Source organism: Anomaloglossus baeobatrachus, chromosome 1 (genome assembly GCF_048569485.1).
Source record: "Anomaloglossus baeobatrachus isolate aAnoBae1 chromosome 1, aAnoBae1.hap1, whole genome shotgun sequence".
Lineage (NCBI taxonomy): Eukaryota > Metazoa > Chordata > Amphibia > Anura > Aromobatidae > Anomaloglossus > Anomaloglossus baeobatrachus.
Window position 1 is genome coordinate 702,966,629 of NC_134353.1, and position 16,304 is coordinate 702,982,932.

A 16,304-nucleotide genomic window follows, 5' to 3' on the forward strand; every position below is an offset into this window, starting at 1 on the left:
TATCTTTTAACAAGATAATGTTCCAAAACATAAAACAAAATCTACAATGGAATGGTTCACAAATAAATGTATCCAGGTGTTAGAATGGCCAAGTCAAAGTCCAGACCTGAATCCAATCGAGAATCTGTGGAAAGAGCTGAAAACTGCTGTTCACAAACGCTCTCCATCCAACCTCACTCAGCTCGAGCTGTTTGCAAAGGAAGAATGGGCAAGAATTTCAGTCTCTCGATGTGCAAAACTGATAGAGACATACCCCAAGTGACTTGCAGCTGTAATCGCAGCAAAAGGTGCCGATACAAAGTATTAACTTAAGGGGGCCGAATAATATTGCACGCCACAATTTTCAGTTTATTATTTTTTATAAAAGTTAAAAATAAGTATTAAAGTTCGTTCAACTGCACAATTGTGTCCCACTTGTTGTTGATTCTTCACCATAACATTAACATTTTTATCTTTACGTTTGAAGCCTGAAATGTGGGAAAAGATTGAAAAATTCAAAGGGCCAAATACTTTCGCACGGCACTGTATATATTCATTTTTCTACTTGCAGTTGTTTTAATCCTTTGAGAAATTACCTATTTTTTTTTTTTACTGTCAGATTCAAAGAGAAAATCTTTATTTTTCCCCATATGAGGGCTTGTTTTAGGCGGTATGAGGTCTATTTATCGGTAACACGATTTATGGGGTACATTATAACTTACTAGCCAAATTTTATTTACTTTTAGGCCCCTTTCACACGTCCGTGAAAAAACACGCACGTGTGTTACGTCCGTTTTTCGGGTCAGTTTTCCGTTTTTGTGTCCTTTTTTTGTGTCTGTGTGCCATCTGTGAATGCCGTATGCTAGCCGTGTGTGCGTGTTGATTGTCCGTTTATGCGTGAGAGAAATAACTGACATGTTGTATGTGTTGTCCGTGTGAATTTATGCGTGTTTGTGATGCACAATGTCGTAGATATATACCTGCTGACAGCAGACAGAGTCGCGCGTAGAAAATGAACTGGGGTGAACTTCACCCGACTTCATTGTCATACCGCGGCTCTGTGTCGCGTCCTGATTAGCGGTCACCCGTGAAGGACTCACCGGTGACCGCTAATCTCCAGAGTGACTGAATGGAGTACCCCTCTCGCATACTCACCGTTCCGCGATCTCCTGCGCGGCGCTGCACGGCTGTTCTCTAAACTCCGGCGGCTTTTCCTCTTTTGCTCCTGTCAGCTCCACGCAGCAAATGAGGTGAGTAGCGCGATCAGCTGCTGTAAGTCAGGTAACTCACGGCCACCGCTGGATCCAGCGGTGGCCGCAGGTAACCTCAGTGACATCACAGCTGATCGCGCTACTCACCTCATTTGCTGCGTGGAGCTGACAGGAGCGGCGGTGTATTCTGCTGCTCCTGTCACCGTCATGCAGCAGAGCTGGATGCGACGCTGGAGGTCCGTGGATTACGCTGGACATGGAGGTACTTTTTCGGGCTGAATAAAGTGGTGAATGAGGGTATGTGTTAGTGTTTTTTATTTCTCATAAATGATTTTTCGGATGTGTCTGTTTTTTAACTGTAACTTACAGATTAATCATGGAAGGTATCTCGGGGAGACGCCTGACATGATTAATCTAGGATTTAGTGGCAGCTATGGGCTGCCATTAACTCCTTATTACCCTGATTGCCAACGCACCAGGGCAAATCGGGAAGAGCCGGGTACAGTCCCAGAACTGTCGCATCTAATGTATGCGGCAATTCTGGGCGTCTGCTGGCTGATATTTTTAGGCTGGGGGGCTCCCCATAACGTGGGGCTCCCCATCCTAAGAATATCAGCCTCCAGCCATATGGCTTTAGCTGGCTGGTATTAAAATAGGGGGGGGACCGCACGCTGTTTTTTTTAATTATTTATTTATTTATTTCTCTGCTCCATAGTGACACGCCCACCGGTGGCTGTGATTGGTTGCAGTTAGACAGCTGTCACTCAGCGTGTGGGCGTGTCTCACTGCAACCAATCATATTTGTCGGTGGGCGGGGAAAGCAGGGAATACGAGATTGATTAATGAGCGGCAGGCTTTTTCAAAATAGGAAAAGCCGCCGGAGCTTTTATAACAGCAGTGCAGCGCCGCGCCGGAGATCAGGGAACAGTAAGTATGAGAGAGGGGGGAAAAGTGACTGACCGACAGACAGCGAGAGGGACAGATAAGACAGAGAGACCGACCGACAGACATAGAGACTGACCGACCGACGGACTGAGGGAGAGAACGAAACAGAAAAAGAAAAAAGACCGACATCACATGAAAAAAGCACAAAACGTACACGGAGCATACAGAGATGCGTCCGTGTCACTCGGTCGTGTACGCACAGACCCATTGACTTTCATTGGGTCCGTGCTGCGTGTTGCGTGCTGAAAACGGACATGCTTCCGTGCAAAACGGAGACACAAACGTAGCACGCACACGGACACATGGACCTTAATGAAAAACGCATATGTGTCCTCCAACATTAAATAACATTGGTGCACGTTTGTCCGTGTCTCCGGTATATACGGGACGGACCAAACTCGCACGTGTTTGACGGACGTGTGAAGGGGGCCTTAATGGGAGGAATAGGAAAAAAGAGAAATATACATGGTTTTGTTACATTTTTAGTTTTTATTCAATTCACAGAGCAGCAGAAATAAAGTATTTTCTTCGCTTTGAGGGTCAGTTTGATTTTAGTATACCTTTTTTAATAGTTTTATTATTTTTGCTCAATAAATACTGTACACGGAAAAAGGGCAGACTAGTCAGGAACTATCCTTTCTGCGACCAGTCAGAGGCCTAATTTAAGAAAAACAGAGGTAATAAATGCTGTTTTTAAAGTTTTTTATTTTAGAGAATGATGTTATGCAGAGCTGGTTAGGAAGGGTATTTGGATATGTAAATGCTGCCGGGTAGGAGGGCATAAGGTACTTGACATGTTCCCTTTAAATGAGAAGTCATCAGGTGGCTCTGATGTCTCAACCCATGAGCTGGGCTAGTGTCTTCTATACGGAGCGTGTTTATAGGATTTATCTGCAGTCAATAGTGATACAAAAGTGCCTGGTCGCTGTACTGAAAATGCGGCATCTGGGAAAAAATGAGCTTCCTTTCTTCCAGGAGCTGCTGGCTTTCCTTCACACAGGCGTTACTTCCTGTTTCTTGTCTACAGTTGACATTAAATACTACTGACTGTTAGATCATTGTTATATTCTGTGTGAGTGATTTTCTTCTTTAACTGGTTAATAGTAATAAGCTCTTGTAATAGGAAATTACATTTTCTATCCTCTTGTCTCCTGTTTTTCTTAACAGGAAAGTGAAATATTTTAATTTGAAGGCCAGTCTCGTGGATGAACACACTGTGCATGCCGTAGAAAACACTGGAAAGGAGGTTTGTTCTACGTCAAAATAATGGGCTACTCAAAGTTCAAACTACTTTTCTGTATAAACTAAAAAGAGATACACAAAGAGTGGCCTCCAAAATCAAGGTTGGCACTAGGGAGAGCACTGCATGGTGGTTTTGGGGATTTTGGAATTGTATGAATTTCATTTAAATGGAATCTGTCATCAGGTTTTTGCCACCTATTCTGAGAGCAGCATAATTTAGGGACAGAGATCCGGATTCCAGCGATGTGTCACTTACTGGGCTGCTTTGCGTAGTTTTGATAACATTGCTGTTTAATCAGCAGTAGATTATCATTAGATAACTACTTTGTATGCTGCCAGGTAGTCCATATTCATGTGCTCTGTATAACTGCTAGATCTGCAGCAGAGAAAACATTGATTTTATCAAAATGACTGCAAACGGCTCAGTAAGTGACACATCGCCGAAATCAGGGTCTCTGTCTTTACATTGTGCTTCTCTCAGATGGGGGAGCAAAATCTGGTGACAGATTCCCTTTCAAGCTCTCTCCATAAGATTACATCATGTGTATGATGCCCTTTTGGCAGGATGCAATACATTGACCATCATTATCACTAAGCCCCTGGAGCTGTGCCTATGCAATCACTGTGGTGCGCTGGCTGTAAATGACAGTTGGGCTCCCGCTTCACGGATATCACTCAGAATTCTACAATTTAACCATTTAGATGTAATGGCCACTAATGACTGCAGCATTTAAGGAGACTTGCACTCCTATTGGTGTCCTTCCTGCAAAATTGAATGTAGGTTTTGTCAATGGGTTATCATGGCAGCTAGAACCTGCCAGCTTTGTACATTTTTTTAGGCCTGCCGAGTTGTCTTTGGTGGCGTTTAATAGGACCCTTGTCAGCGATTAGGATAAGTAATTAGTTTTGCCGACATCTTGCACTTCCACACATCAGCTGCTATAAGGTCCAGTGGCAGCCAAATGAAATCATATTGAATGGACTTGCACTGCTTTGCTTCATTCAAAGTGTAATGACCACTTACGGGTATTGCAGAACAGCTCTTATTCAGGGCACTACGCATCTCCATTCACTTTGTAGCTGCCGCTTCTGGATACTGCAGAACACCTCATATTCTCCTGACCAGTTCCCCGCAGCAGCTACTACAATTTGAATGGAGCTGTGCAGTGCACTGAATAGGCGAGATTCTGCAGTACCCGACAGCGGTTGCTGCACATTAAATGGAACTACTAAGTGCAGATACATTTAAAGGGAATCTGTCACCAGGTTTTTGCTTCCTTATCTGAGAGCAGCATGATGTAGAGACAGAGACCCTGATTCCAGCGATGTGTCACTTATCACTTACTGAGCTGTGTGCTGTCATTTTGATGAATTTTTTTGCTGCAGATCTAGCAGTTATACAGAGCTCATGAATATATTGGACAGCACGCCAAGTAGTCCTATAATGATAATCTACTGCTGTATCAAAATCACACTAAGCAGCCCAGTAAGTGACACATCGCTGGAATCAGTATCTCTGCCCCTATGTTATGCTGGTGACAGATTCCCTTTTTCATCAGGCCACTGCTATGGCTCATAGCAGCTATCAGTGTGGGGTGCTGGCTGTCTTACCCCCCACAAATACAATATTTATGTCTTTTTCTGAGGATAGGTAATCAATATGTGGTGACTGGACAAACCTACTTAGGGTTAAAAAAAAAAAAAGCCTGTATTTTTTTTTCCTTAGAATCTAACAAAAGGAGTTTCCAAAAATAGAAGAATGATGAAAAGAGCAGGCAGGGCAGAGAGTGATGTGAGGGTGATGATGGAGAGATACCAAAGCCAAGGGAATGAGATCAGTGAGTCCTCTGCGCTGCTGATAGAAGTCCAGAGGAATAATCCAGGACACTGGGTGCACTTAATGCAGTTTTATTATTGAAGCATTTTGAAGTCAACTGACTTCTTTTTCAGGATATAACCACTCACTAGAACTGATGAAGATGTCAGTTGACTTCGAAAAGCGTCGATAATAAAACCACCTGAAGTCCACCCAGTGTCCTGGATTATTCCTTTGGATTTCTACCAGCAGCGCGGAGGACCCACTGATCTCATTCCTCTTGGCTTTTCAGCGGTTTTACCCTTTGGGACAGAGGACAATTTTACGCTCAATATATGTTATGCAATACAAAACTGGAGCAGGGGGGAATTCCCTGCATCTTGTTACCTTTTTACATCACATAAGACCTATTACACTTTTTGTTCCCCAGTTTCCTACACTGGAGAGATACTAGTGAGACAGACCACTTTTAATAAACATCCTAATTTGTTAATTTGTCATTTTCCTAGTCAAGAAAGTATCATTGTATAGAGAGCCTAACGGGGAAGTGAAAAGAAAACAAATAATAAACACATTTAAATGTTAGATACTGACTACTGAACATTATGTCCATAATATAGACTTTTTTTCTATCTGATAGACAATAGTGACTGCAAACAACATAGTCCTGGCGACAGGAGGACGGCCAAGATATCCCACTCATGTAAGTTTGCTGAAATTTCCTGCATGTGTATTACAGCATTAATGTTTAGACGAAGGACTGGTATACATAGTTACACGTATATAAGTTTAAAGGTTCCCAGTCCCAAGTAAATGGCTTACTAAAACCTACAAAAATCTTAAGTAATATACAAGTGCATGTCAATAAATTAGAATATCATCAAAAAGATTATTTATTTCAGTAATTTAAAACAAAAAGGGAAACTCATATATTATATAGAGTCATAACAAACAGAGTGATGTATTTCAAGTGTTTGTTTTTGTTAATATTGATTATGGCTTACAGCCAATGAAAACCCAAAAGTCATTATCTCATAAAATTTGAATAATGACCATAAAATACCTGCAAAGGCTTCCTAAGTGTTTAAAATGGTCCCTTAGTCTGTTCTGTAGGCTACACAATCATGGGGAAGACTGATTACTTGACAGATGTCCAGAAGGCAGTCATTGACACACGCCACAAGGAGGGTAAGCCAGAAAAGGTCATTGCTAAAGAAGCTGGCTGTTCAGAGTGCTGTATCCAAGCATATTAATGGAAAGTTTAGTGGAAGGAAAAAGTGTGGTAGAAAAAGGTGAACAAGCAACCAGGATAACCGCAGCCTTGATAGGATTGTTAAGAAAAGTCCATTCAAAAATTTGGGGGAGATTCACAAGGAGTGGACTGCTGCTGGAGTCAGACTGTTGCTCAGTGGTCCAAGGTGTTGTTTTCAGGTGAAAGTAAATTTTTCATTTAATTTGGGAATCGCGGTCCCAGAGTCTGGAGGAAGAGTGGAGAGGCCACAATCCAAGCTGTTTGAGGTCTAGTGTGAAGTTTCCACAATCAGTGATGGTTGGGGGAGCCATGTCATCTGCTGGTGTCGGTCCACTGTGTTTTATCAAGACCAAAGTCAGCGCAGCCGTCTACCAGAAAATTATTTGAGCACTTCATGCTTCCATCTGCCGACAAGCTTTTTGGAGATGAAGTGTCATTTTCCAGCAGTACTTGGCACCTGTCCACACTGCCAAAAGTACCAATACCTGGTTTAATAACCACAGCATCACTGAGCTTGATTGGCCAGCAAACTCGCCTGATCTAAATCCCATAGAGAATCTATGGGGTATTGTCAAGAGGAAGATGAGAGACACCAGACCCAACAATGCAGATGAGCTGAACACTGCTACCAAAGCAACCTGGGCTTCTATAACACCTCAGCAGTGCCAAAGGCTGATCGCCTCCATGCCACACCGCATTGATGCAGATCTTCAGAGCAGGCCATCAGCACTGCTCCGTACAGCAGAAACAACAATCTCGTATGAACGCTGGCTCGCGGCCAGCGTTCACATGAACAGTGTATTGGCAGAGACAGGCGTCATCAGCTGACCACATGCTGTCATGACAACCCATTGGTGCCCCTCAATTACATCATGGGCGCGCCAATAGGAGCAGGGAATGACACGCTCCTTGCCAGCGCTTGTTAAATCCTTCTTCCAGTGGTGTGTGGTGCCAAGACAGATGTCTTTTCTAACAAAGAAAAACATTCAAGCCTGGCTTTGTTTTGCCAAAGACTGCCAAAAGAATGTAGGGAGAATGGGTTACCGTGTGAGACCGAGGTTGAAATTTTCGGCCATAATTCCAAAAAGTATGTTTGGCGCAAAGCCAACACTGCGCATTACTAAAAGAGTACAAACTTATAGTGAAGCATGGTGGAGGCAGCATTATGCTTTGGGACTGTTTTTGGCAGCTAGCTCTTGGGCTTTAGTCAAGGTGGAGGGAATTATGAACAAAATGAGGTAACAATATACAGCATCATACCTTGTTAAAATGTATCGTCTTTCTTGTAGATCAGTAAAACAATTCGGAGTAAATGATGCAGTTGTTAAAAGTCACAATTGCATTTCAGATCTATGTCCTTAATCATTGCATAATTATGAACAGTTCCAAATATCAGTCACCCTTCTAAAAAGCTGAAGACAAAGAGGAATTTACCACAAGAATGATTCTAAGCATACCTCCAAATCAACAAAAGAATGGCTTCACCAGAAGGAAATCAAAGTTTTGGAATGGCACAGTCAGAGCCTAGACCTGAATCCATGGAAATCTCTGCGTTTACCTGAAGAGGGTGCTGCACACAGGAGATGACCTCGCAATGTGACAGATTTGGAGCACTACAGCAAGGAAGAATAGGCAACGAATGCAAATTATAAATGTGCCTTGCTGATAGAAATGCCGTCAGAAATTCAAAGGGTACTTCAAAAAAGTACTAGTTTAAGGGTGTTTATATTTATGCAAGCATATTATTTTACTTCTTTATTTTTTGTTATCCACCTGAAAATATTTGTTTGTTTTTCAATTCAATTGTTCAGAGGTGGCATTAAAGGGTGAAAAGGTTCTGAAGTGAATTTACTTGGTAGGGTTTTGCTGCATAACCCAAACTTTGCATGTTACCAGGAGTGATTATACTTTTTATATCCAGTGTACAGAATATCTCTACAAAATCCCCTGCAACAATCCGTGGATGTGCTGTGAGCGTGTCAAAGATGTAAATGAGGCTTACCCCACTGTCATTCAATAAGGCTAACCTTCAGCTTTTCAGTATAAGTAACATGCTTTTTTTTTCCAAGGCAAATTTAATTTTCCAGTGTAGAGCTAAAAAAAAGTATACAATCTTTATGTATCATTAGGGATGTGGGTTGCCTTTGGTTGTTTCTTGTAAATAATTTTTATTAAGTAAATTAAAAAACACAATTATTATTTAATATTATAGCGCCATTTATTCCATGGCACTTTACAAGTGAAAGAGGGTATACGTACAATAATCATTAACAGTACAAAACAGACTGGTATAGGAGGAGAGAGGACCCTGCCCTCGAGGGCTCACAGTCTACAGGGAATGGGTGATGGTACAATAGGTGAGGACAGAGCTGGTTGCGCAGTGGTGTACTGGACTGAGGGCTATTGTAGGTTGTAGGCTTGTTGGAAGAGGTGGGTCTTGAGGTTCCTCTTGAAGCTTTCCAAGGTAGGGGAGAGTCTGATATGCTGAGGTAGAGCGTTCCAGAGTATGGGGGAGGCACGGGAGAAATCTTGTACACGACTGTGGGAAGAGGAGATAAGAGAGGAGTAGAGAAGGAGATCTTCTGAGGATCTGAGGTTGCGTGCAGGTAGGTACCGGGAGACTAGGTCACAGATGTAAGGAGGAGACAGGTTGTGGATGGCTTTGTATGTCATGGTTAATGTTTTGAACTGAAGTTGTTGGGCGATGGGAAACCAGTGAAGGGATTGGCAGAGTGGTGAGGCTGGGGAATAGCGACGGGAGAGGTGGATTAAGCGGGCCACAGAGTTTAGATAGATTGGAGGGGTGCAATAGTGTTGGAAGAGAGGCCAGAGAGCAGGAGGTTGCCGTAGTCGAGGCGGGAGATGATGAGGGCATGCACTAATGTTTTTGCTGATTTTTGGTTAAGGAAAGCACGGATCCGGGAGATAAACAAGAGTTTGCTTTCTATGCGTATGAAATAACACATCACTGATGATAATATATAACTCAGTGTTCAATTAGTTTATAAGGGTAGCAGGGTAATCATAAAAGAAGTATCATCAATCTTAGCAAAAGAAGTACTGTATAATAAGGGTTGCCTTTGGTTTTGGTGTGGTTTTTGAAGTGGAATCTGCACTGAAAGCAATGTCAAATCTTCAAGGTATGAATGAGTTCACACTCCAGTTGATAAAGTGGGTTTTATACAGGTATTGGGCTGCAGGATCAGGTCAGAGCAATAATCTGTAGTGATTTATTAAATCGGTGTCCAATAATTGTAAAATGTTGCACATAAGGAGCAATACCGCTAAAACAAGTAATACTTCTCCATTTTTCCAATACTGCTCCCCAATGCTCACGTTTGGCACACTATCTAATGTATATAGACTGCAGGCGTCACATTTCCGTATTCCATATTCGTGACGTCTGCAGTCAATCACCGGCCTCACCGATCTCACGCTGTAACCTGCTGCTGAGATCAGTGACGTTTTACGTCACATTGAGTATTTTTATTCGGGCTCTGATGTCTGCAGCCAATGTTAGTTTACCAATGTTGGTTTAAGCGGGCTTTACACGCTACGATTTCACTACAGCGATCTCGTTGGGGTCACGGATTTTGTGACGCACATCCGGCCGCTGTAGCGATGTCGTAGCGTGTGACTCCTAGGAGCGATTTTGGATCGTTGCAAAAACGTCCAAAATTGCATGGGGGTCCGCTGCCAGTTATCGCTACTGTCGCCGGGGCGAAGTTGATCCTCGTCCCTGCGGCAGCACACATCGCTACGTGTGACGCCGCAGGAACGAGCATCATCTCCTTGCCTGCCGCCGGCCACAATGCTGAAGGAAGGAGGTGGGCGGGATGTTACGTCCCGCTCATCTCCGCCCCTCCGCTTACATTGGGTGGCTGCTTAGTGACGACACTGTGATGCCAAACGGACCGCCCCCCTTAAAAAGGAGGCGGTTCGCCGGTCACAGCGACGTCGAAGGACAGGTAAGTATGTGTGACGGGGGTGCGCGATTTTGTGCGCGACAGGCAGCGATATGCCCGTCGCGCACAAACGATGGGGGCGGGTGTCATGCTAGCGATATCGGGCCGGATATCGCAGCATGTAAAGCCACCCTTATTTTCTCAAAGTTAATGTTACCAGAAGGGAACATTGGGGACGCAACGCTAGAATGAGGAACAGTAAGTATTGTTTCATTTTTTTTGTTAGCTGTTCTGCTTGTCCCATTAAATGAAATATGCCAGAAAATAGCAGATTATGCAGCAGTTGAAGGGATTTGTTAAACATGTATGAAATCCTTGCTTTATTTTGTATCTTGTTCTATCACATGTACAGCAGATATAAGTAAGAAATGCATGAAATATTGCAGCTAAATGACTTTCAATGGTGCCTGAAATTTAGTATTATGTTTTAGGTTTTGACAAAAAAATACTTTGCTTCTGAACAATCGATATAAAACTGACTGCAACAAATTGATTAATTGTTTATGTGTAGATTCCTGGTGCACTGGAATATGGGATTACAAGTGATGATCTCTTCTGGCTGAAGAAATCTCCTGGGAAAACGTATGTAAATAGTATGTTTATTTTTTGGGTAGATGGTATTGAGATTTTAATAATTCTGTTCTGGATATACTTGTAAATCATCTTTTACAAGTAATAACACCAATATCTCAAGTATTCAAAATTTCTTGGAAATAGATTTAAGAGACTGAAATCCCTGTGCGCGATAGTCCCCGCACCCGTCGCAGCAGCGATATCTTGTGATAGCTGCCGTAGCGAACATTATCGCTACGGCAGCTTCACATGCACTCACCTGCCCTGCGACGTCGCTCTGGCCGGCAAACCGCCTCCTTACTAAGGGGGCGGGTCGTGCGGCGTCACACGGCAGGCGGCCAATAGAAGCGGAGGGGCGGAGATGAGCGGGACGTAAACATCCCGCCCACCTCCGTCCTTCCGCATAGCCGGCATGAGCCGCGGTGACGCAGGTAGGAGATGTTCCTCGCTCCTGCGGCTTCTCACACAGCGATGTGTGCTGCCGCAGGAACGAGGAACGACATCGTACTGTCGCTGCAGCTAAATTATAGAAATGTCAGACACTACACCGATGATACGATTACGACGCTTTTGCACTCGTTAACAGTATCATAAAGGATTTACACACTACGATATCGACAGCGACGCCGGATGTGCGTCACTTTCGATTTGACCCCACCGACATCGCACCTGCGATATCGTTGTGTGCAAAGTACCCCTAAGAATTGATATGTTGTAGATTTTTTCTGTACCCAAAATTGCAAAGAAAAAAATAAGTATCGTGTGCACAGCACTTCAGAATTCTCACAGACTTTGCTAGCATTTGGATAGACATGCAGCTTTGGACCACACACTGCACCAAAACTGCGCCATAAACCATATAAAAACTGGACCGTGCACACAAGGTCTTAAAGTCAATATTGAGTAGACCCTTTAACAAGCGTTGGCACATAACTTAGATGTCAAGCCAATAACTCAATTTGCAGATATCTTTCGAGGTGTTGCCCCTCCTCCGGGCAAAGCAGGAGATCTGATTTGGCTCGGTGAGATGCCTCTGACTGGTGGCCTAAGGGGTGAGAAAAGTTATACAGTCTGCCAAGCCGGTGTAAGGAGATTTATAGGTCATGCAATGCTTTTCTGGAAATTTAAATATGTGACTAGCCTCTTCAGAAGGAAGAGGACTTGATCTCTGGCGCCACCTATTGGATGTGGCAATCTTAAAAGTCATTCTTAGGTTTTGTCTTTCAGGAAACAGAACAATATGATGTTTTTGTCTCTTGATGTAATTAGTCAGTATTCAGAATAATTATATCAGCATATATGTAGTCATTTGTAGGTTGGTGCTGGCATATATAGTCAGATATTTTGTGTGTATTTGTGCGCATATTGTTCTTATTTTAACAAACATAGGATAGATGATATGCCAAATGTGCATAGACTGGTCCATTCATCTCTCCACTAAATAAAGGCTGACATGTTACTTACCTGGCAACAAATGCACTGCCATTAATCTCCCAGTAGTAGACTCTGCTCTTTACATTAGAACGTCATGTTTAATTACTATGACAGCAGTTACTTTTGCAGCATATCTTTATCTTAAAAGTATCAAAAAATGACCATAAAGATCACATAATTCATAGACTGCACTCAATTATAAATTCATATACACCATGATATCGACCAGAAATACAGGTTGAAAAAAGCGACAAAGAAGTCAAATAAATGTCACAATTTGTATTAAAGTTCAAAAAACCCTTTTAAAATAGATAAAGTGAAAGGCGCTTCATTAGATGACAGTATATAGCCTTATATACACTCTGTGAACAATTATTAGGCAAGTCAGTATTTTGCCCATATTTTAATTTTTATGCATATTTTCCAATCAAGCTATATAAACTTGAATGCTTATTGGATGAAGCAGATCAGGTGATGTGTATTTGTGTAATGAGTGGGGGTGGGTGAGGTCTAAGGATATCAACAGCCTTTATCACTGTGTGCAGATTTATTAGGCAGTTGTTTTCTTCAGGCAAAGTAGGGCAAAAAGTGATTTAAGTGATTCTGAAAAGTCACAAACTTACCAATTCATGGAGGGATAGTTGCATAAAAACACATATACATGAGGCTTGTATAGGGTGTGAACAAGATGCATCAGTTGAAACATCAAGACTGGGCCAAGAAATATCTGAAAAGTTTTTTTTTTTCAAAGGTTTTTTGGAGTGACTTGAAGGATATGGCCAATAGCTGAATCAGTAATGGGCACAGACCTCCTCTGCAACACAGATGCCAGCAAGGTGGAGGTGGGGTACTGCTATGGGCTGGTGTTATTAAAGATGAGCTAGTTGAACCTTTTTGGGTTGAAGATGAATTAAAAATCAACTCCTAAACTTACTGCCAGCTTTTTTCTTCACGTAGGGGTACAGGAAAAAGCCTGCATCTTTCAAGAAAAACTGATTTTTTTATGCAAGACAATACTCTATCACATTACAATATTACAAAAAGATCTGGATAAGGGTACTTTCACACTTCCGTTGTTATCCTTCAGTTGCAATCCGCCGTTTTGGAAAACAGCGGAATCCGTTAACGGATTCCGCTGTCTCCCATAGATTTGTATGGATGACGGATTGTGCCAAAAGTACCTGCGTTGCTACCACTAGCCGACGCTGCGTTGCTTCCGCCGAGCGGAAGGAACGCAGCATGTAACGTTAATTGCTTGCGATAAAATGATGCCGAGCCGCGGATTCCGTTACATCCGTCAATAGTTATAATGGATCCCTAAGGTGGGGGATTCCGTTGCAAAGGGCTTTACAACGGAATCCGCCGCTGGATTCCGCTAATTTCTACTGAGCATGCCCAGAATGAAAAAAATGGGAAAAAAACAAAAACAGAGCCGACGCATTCCGTTAGATGGACGCCTAAAGGACGCCAAACGGATGCAACAGGTCCATTATTTCACAGGAATCATCTAACGGATTCCTGTGAAATAGCAGATCCGTTGCATCCGTTGACAACACAAAAATAACTGATGCGTCAGAACGACACAGCAATGGACCCAGCGGATTCAACCCAACGCAAGTGTGAAACTGGTCTAAAGCGGGCTTTACACGCTACGACATCGCTAATGCGGAGTCGTTGGGGTCACGGAATTCGTGACGCACATCCGGCCGCATTAGCGATGCCGTTGCGTGTGACATCGATTAGCGATTTTGCATCGTTGCAAAACAGTGAAAAATCGCTAATCGGCGACACGGGGGTCCATTCCCAATTATCGTTACTTCAGCAGTAACGAGGTTGTTCCTCGTTCCTGCGGCATCACACATCGCTGCGTGTGACGCCGCAGGAGCGAGGAACGTCTCCCTACCTGCCTCCCGGCCGCTATGCGGAAGGAAGGAGGTGGGCGGGATGTTACGTCCCGCTCATCTCCGCCCCTCCGCTGCGATTGGGCGGCGGTTCAGTGACGTCGCTGTGACGCCGCACGGACCGCCCCCTTAGAAAGGAGGCGGTTCGCCGGTCACAGCGACGTCGCCGGACAGGTAAGTATGTGTGACGGCTCTGGGCGATGTTGTGCGCCACGGGCAGCGATATGCCCGTGTCGCGCAACAGATGGGGGCGGGTACGCACACTAGCGATATCGGGACCGATATCGCAGTGTGTAAAGTAGCCTTAAGATGTCAGAATGGGCAGATACTTGGCAAATGAGATTTAATGTTGATAAATGTAAAGTAATGCACCTAGGACGGAGTAATCCTATAGCTGCGTATACATTAAATGGAAGTAAACTCGGGACTACAGAACAGGAGAAGGACTTGGGTATTCTCATTACAAATAAGCTGAGCAGCAGCACTCAATGTCAAGCAGCAGCTGCTAAAGCAAACAAGATTTTAGGATGTATAAAAAGAGAGAGTAGATCCCGTGATCCCAACGTATTGTTACCCCTCTATAAATCACTTGTAAGGCCACATCTGGAATATGGGATCCAGTTTTGGGCTCCGCATTTTAAGAAGGACATACAGAAGTTAGAATCAGTTCAAAGGCGGCTAACTAGACTACTACAAAGAATGGAAGGCCTCCCATATGATGAGATGTTGAAAAAGTTAGATATGTTTAGCTTAGAAAAAAGATGTCTCAGAGGAGATCTCATTTATATGTATAAATACATGTGTGGTCAATATAAAGTACTGGTATATGACTTATTTCTTCCAAAGACAATACTAAGGACCAGGGGGCAATCACTGCGAGTGGAAGAAAAGAGATTCCGGCAGCTAAATAGGAAAGGGTTCTTTACAGTTAGAGCAGTCAGACTGTGGAATGCCCTACCACAAGAGGTAGTAATGGCAGATACTATAACAGCTTTTAAAAAAGGGCTGGATGATTTCCTCACTACTCACAACGTTGTTGGTTATAAGTGACTTAAGGACAAAATGTAGAATTGGTGGAGTAAGGTTGAACTAGATGGACTTAGGCGGGCTTTGCACATTGCGACATCGCAAGCCGATGCTGCGATGTCGCACGCGATAGTCCCCTCCCCCGTCTCGGGTACGATATCGTGTGATAGCTGGCGTAGCGAAAATTATCGCTACGCCACCTTCACATGCACTCACCTGCCCTGTGACCGTCGCTCTGGCCGGCGACCCGCCTCCTTCCTAAGGGGGCGGGTCGTGCGGCGTCATAGCGACGTCACACGGCAGGCGGCCAATAGCGGCGGAGGGGCGGAGATGAGCAGGATGTAAACATCCCGCCCACCTCCGTCCTTCCGCATAGCCGCCGGCGGCAGGTAAGGAGATGTTCCTCGCTTCTGCGGCTTCATACACAGCGATGTGTGCTGCCGCAGGAACGAGGAACAACATCGTACCTGTCGCGGCACCGGCATTATGGAAATGTCGGACCCTACACCGATGATACGATAACGACGTTTTTGCGCTCGTTCATCGTATCATCTAGCATTTACACAGTACGATGTCGAAAGTGACGCCGGATGTGCGTCACTTTCGATTTGACCCGACCGACATCGCACGTGCGATGTCGCAACGTGCAAAGCTGCCCTTAGGTCTTTTTTCAACCTATGTAACTGTGTAACTATGTAACATTCATCAAAGTATTCTACTGCTTGGCTAGCCAGTAAAGATAAAAAAATAATGATGCAGCTCCTTCCTCACCTGACCTAAACCTTATAGAGAACATGTGGACCCTTCTTAAACAGGAGATTTGTGGAGAAGGAAAACAGTACACCTCTCTGAACAGTATCTGGGAGGTGGTTGGTTGGTGTCGCCTAAAAAGTTGATTGTCAACAGATTAAGAAAATGACTGATTCCATGGATAAAAGGCTTATGACTTATTTAAAAAGG

At 43.7% G+C, this 16,304-nt stretch overlaps 1 protein-coding gene across 2 annotated transcripts in view; it reads left to right on the forward strand.

Annotated features, from left to right (window-relative positions):
- TXNRD2 (thioredoxin reductase 2) overlaps window positions 1–16,304 on the forward strand; it is a 215,716-nt gene that overhangs the window by 36,608 nt on the left and 162,804 nt on the right. For both annotated transcript variants that reach the window (XM_075321034.1, XM_075321041.1), the window contains 3 exons: window positions 3,303–3,381; window positions 5,834–5,896; window positions 10,922–10,992. In XM_075321034.1, coding sequence (XP_075177149.1) covers window positions 3,303–3,381; window positions 5,834–5,896; window positions 10,922–10,992 — 213 coding nt within the window. The remainder of the gene's footprint in view (window positions 1–3,302; window positions 3,382–5,833; window positions 5,897–10,921; window positions 10,993–16,304) is intronic.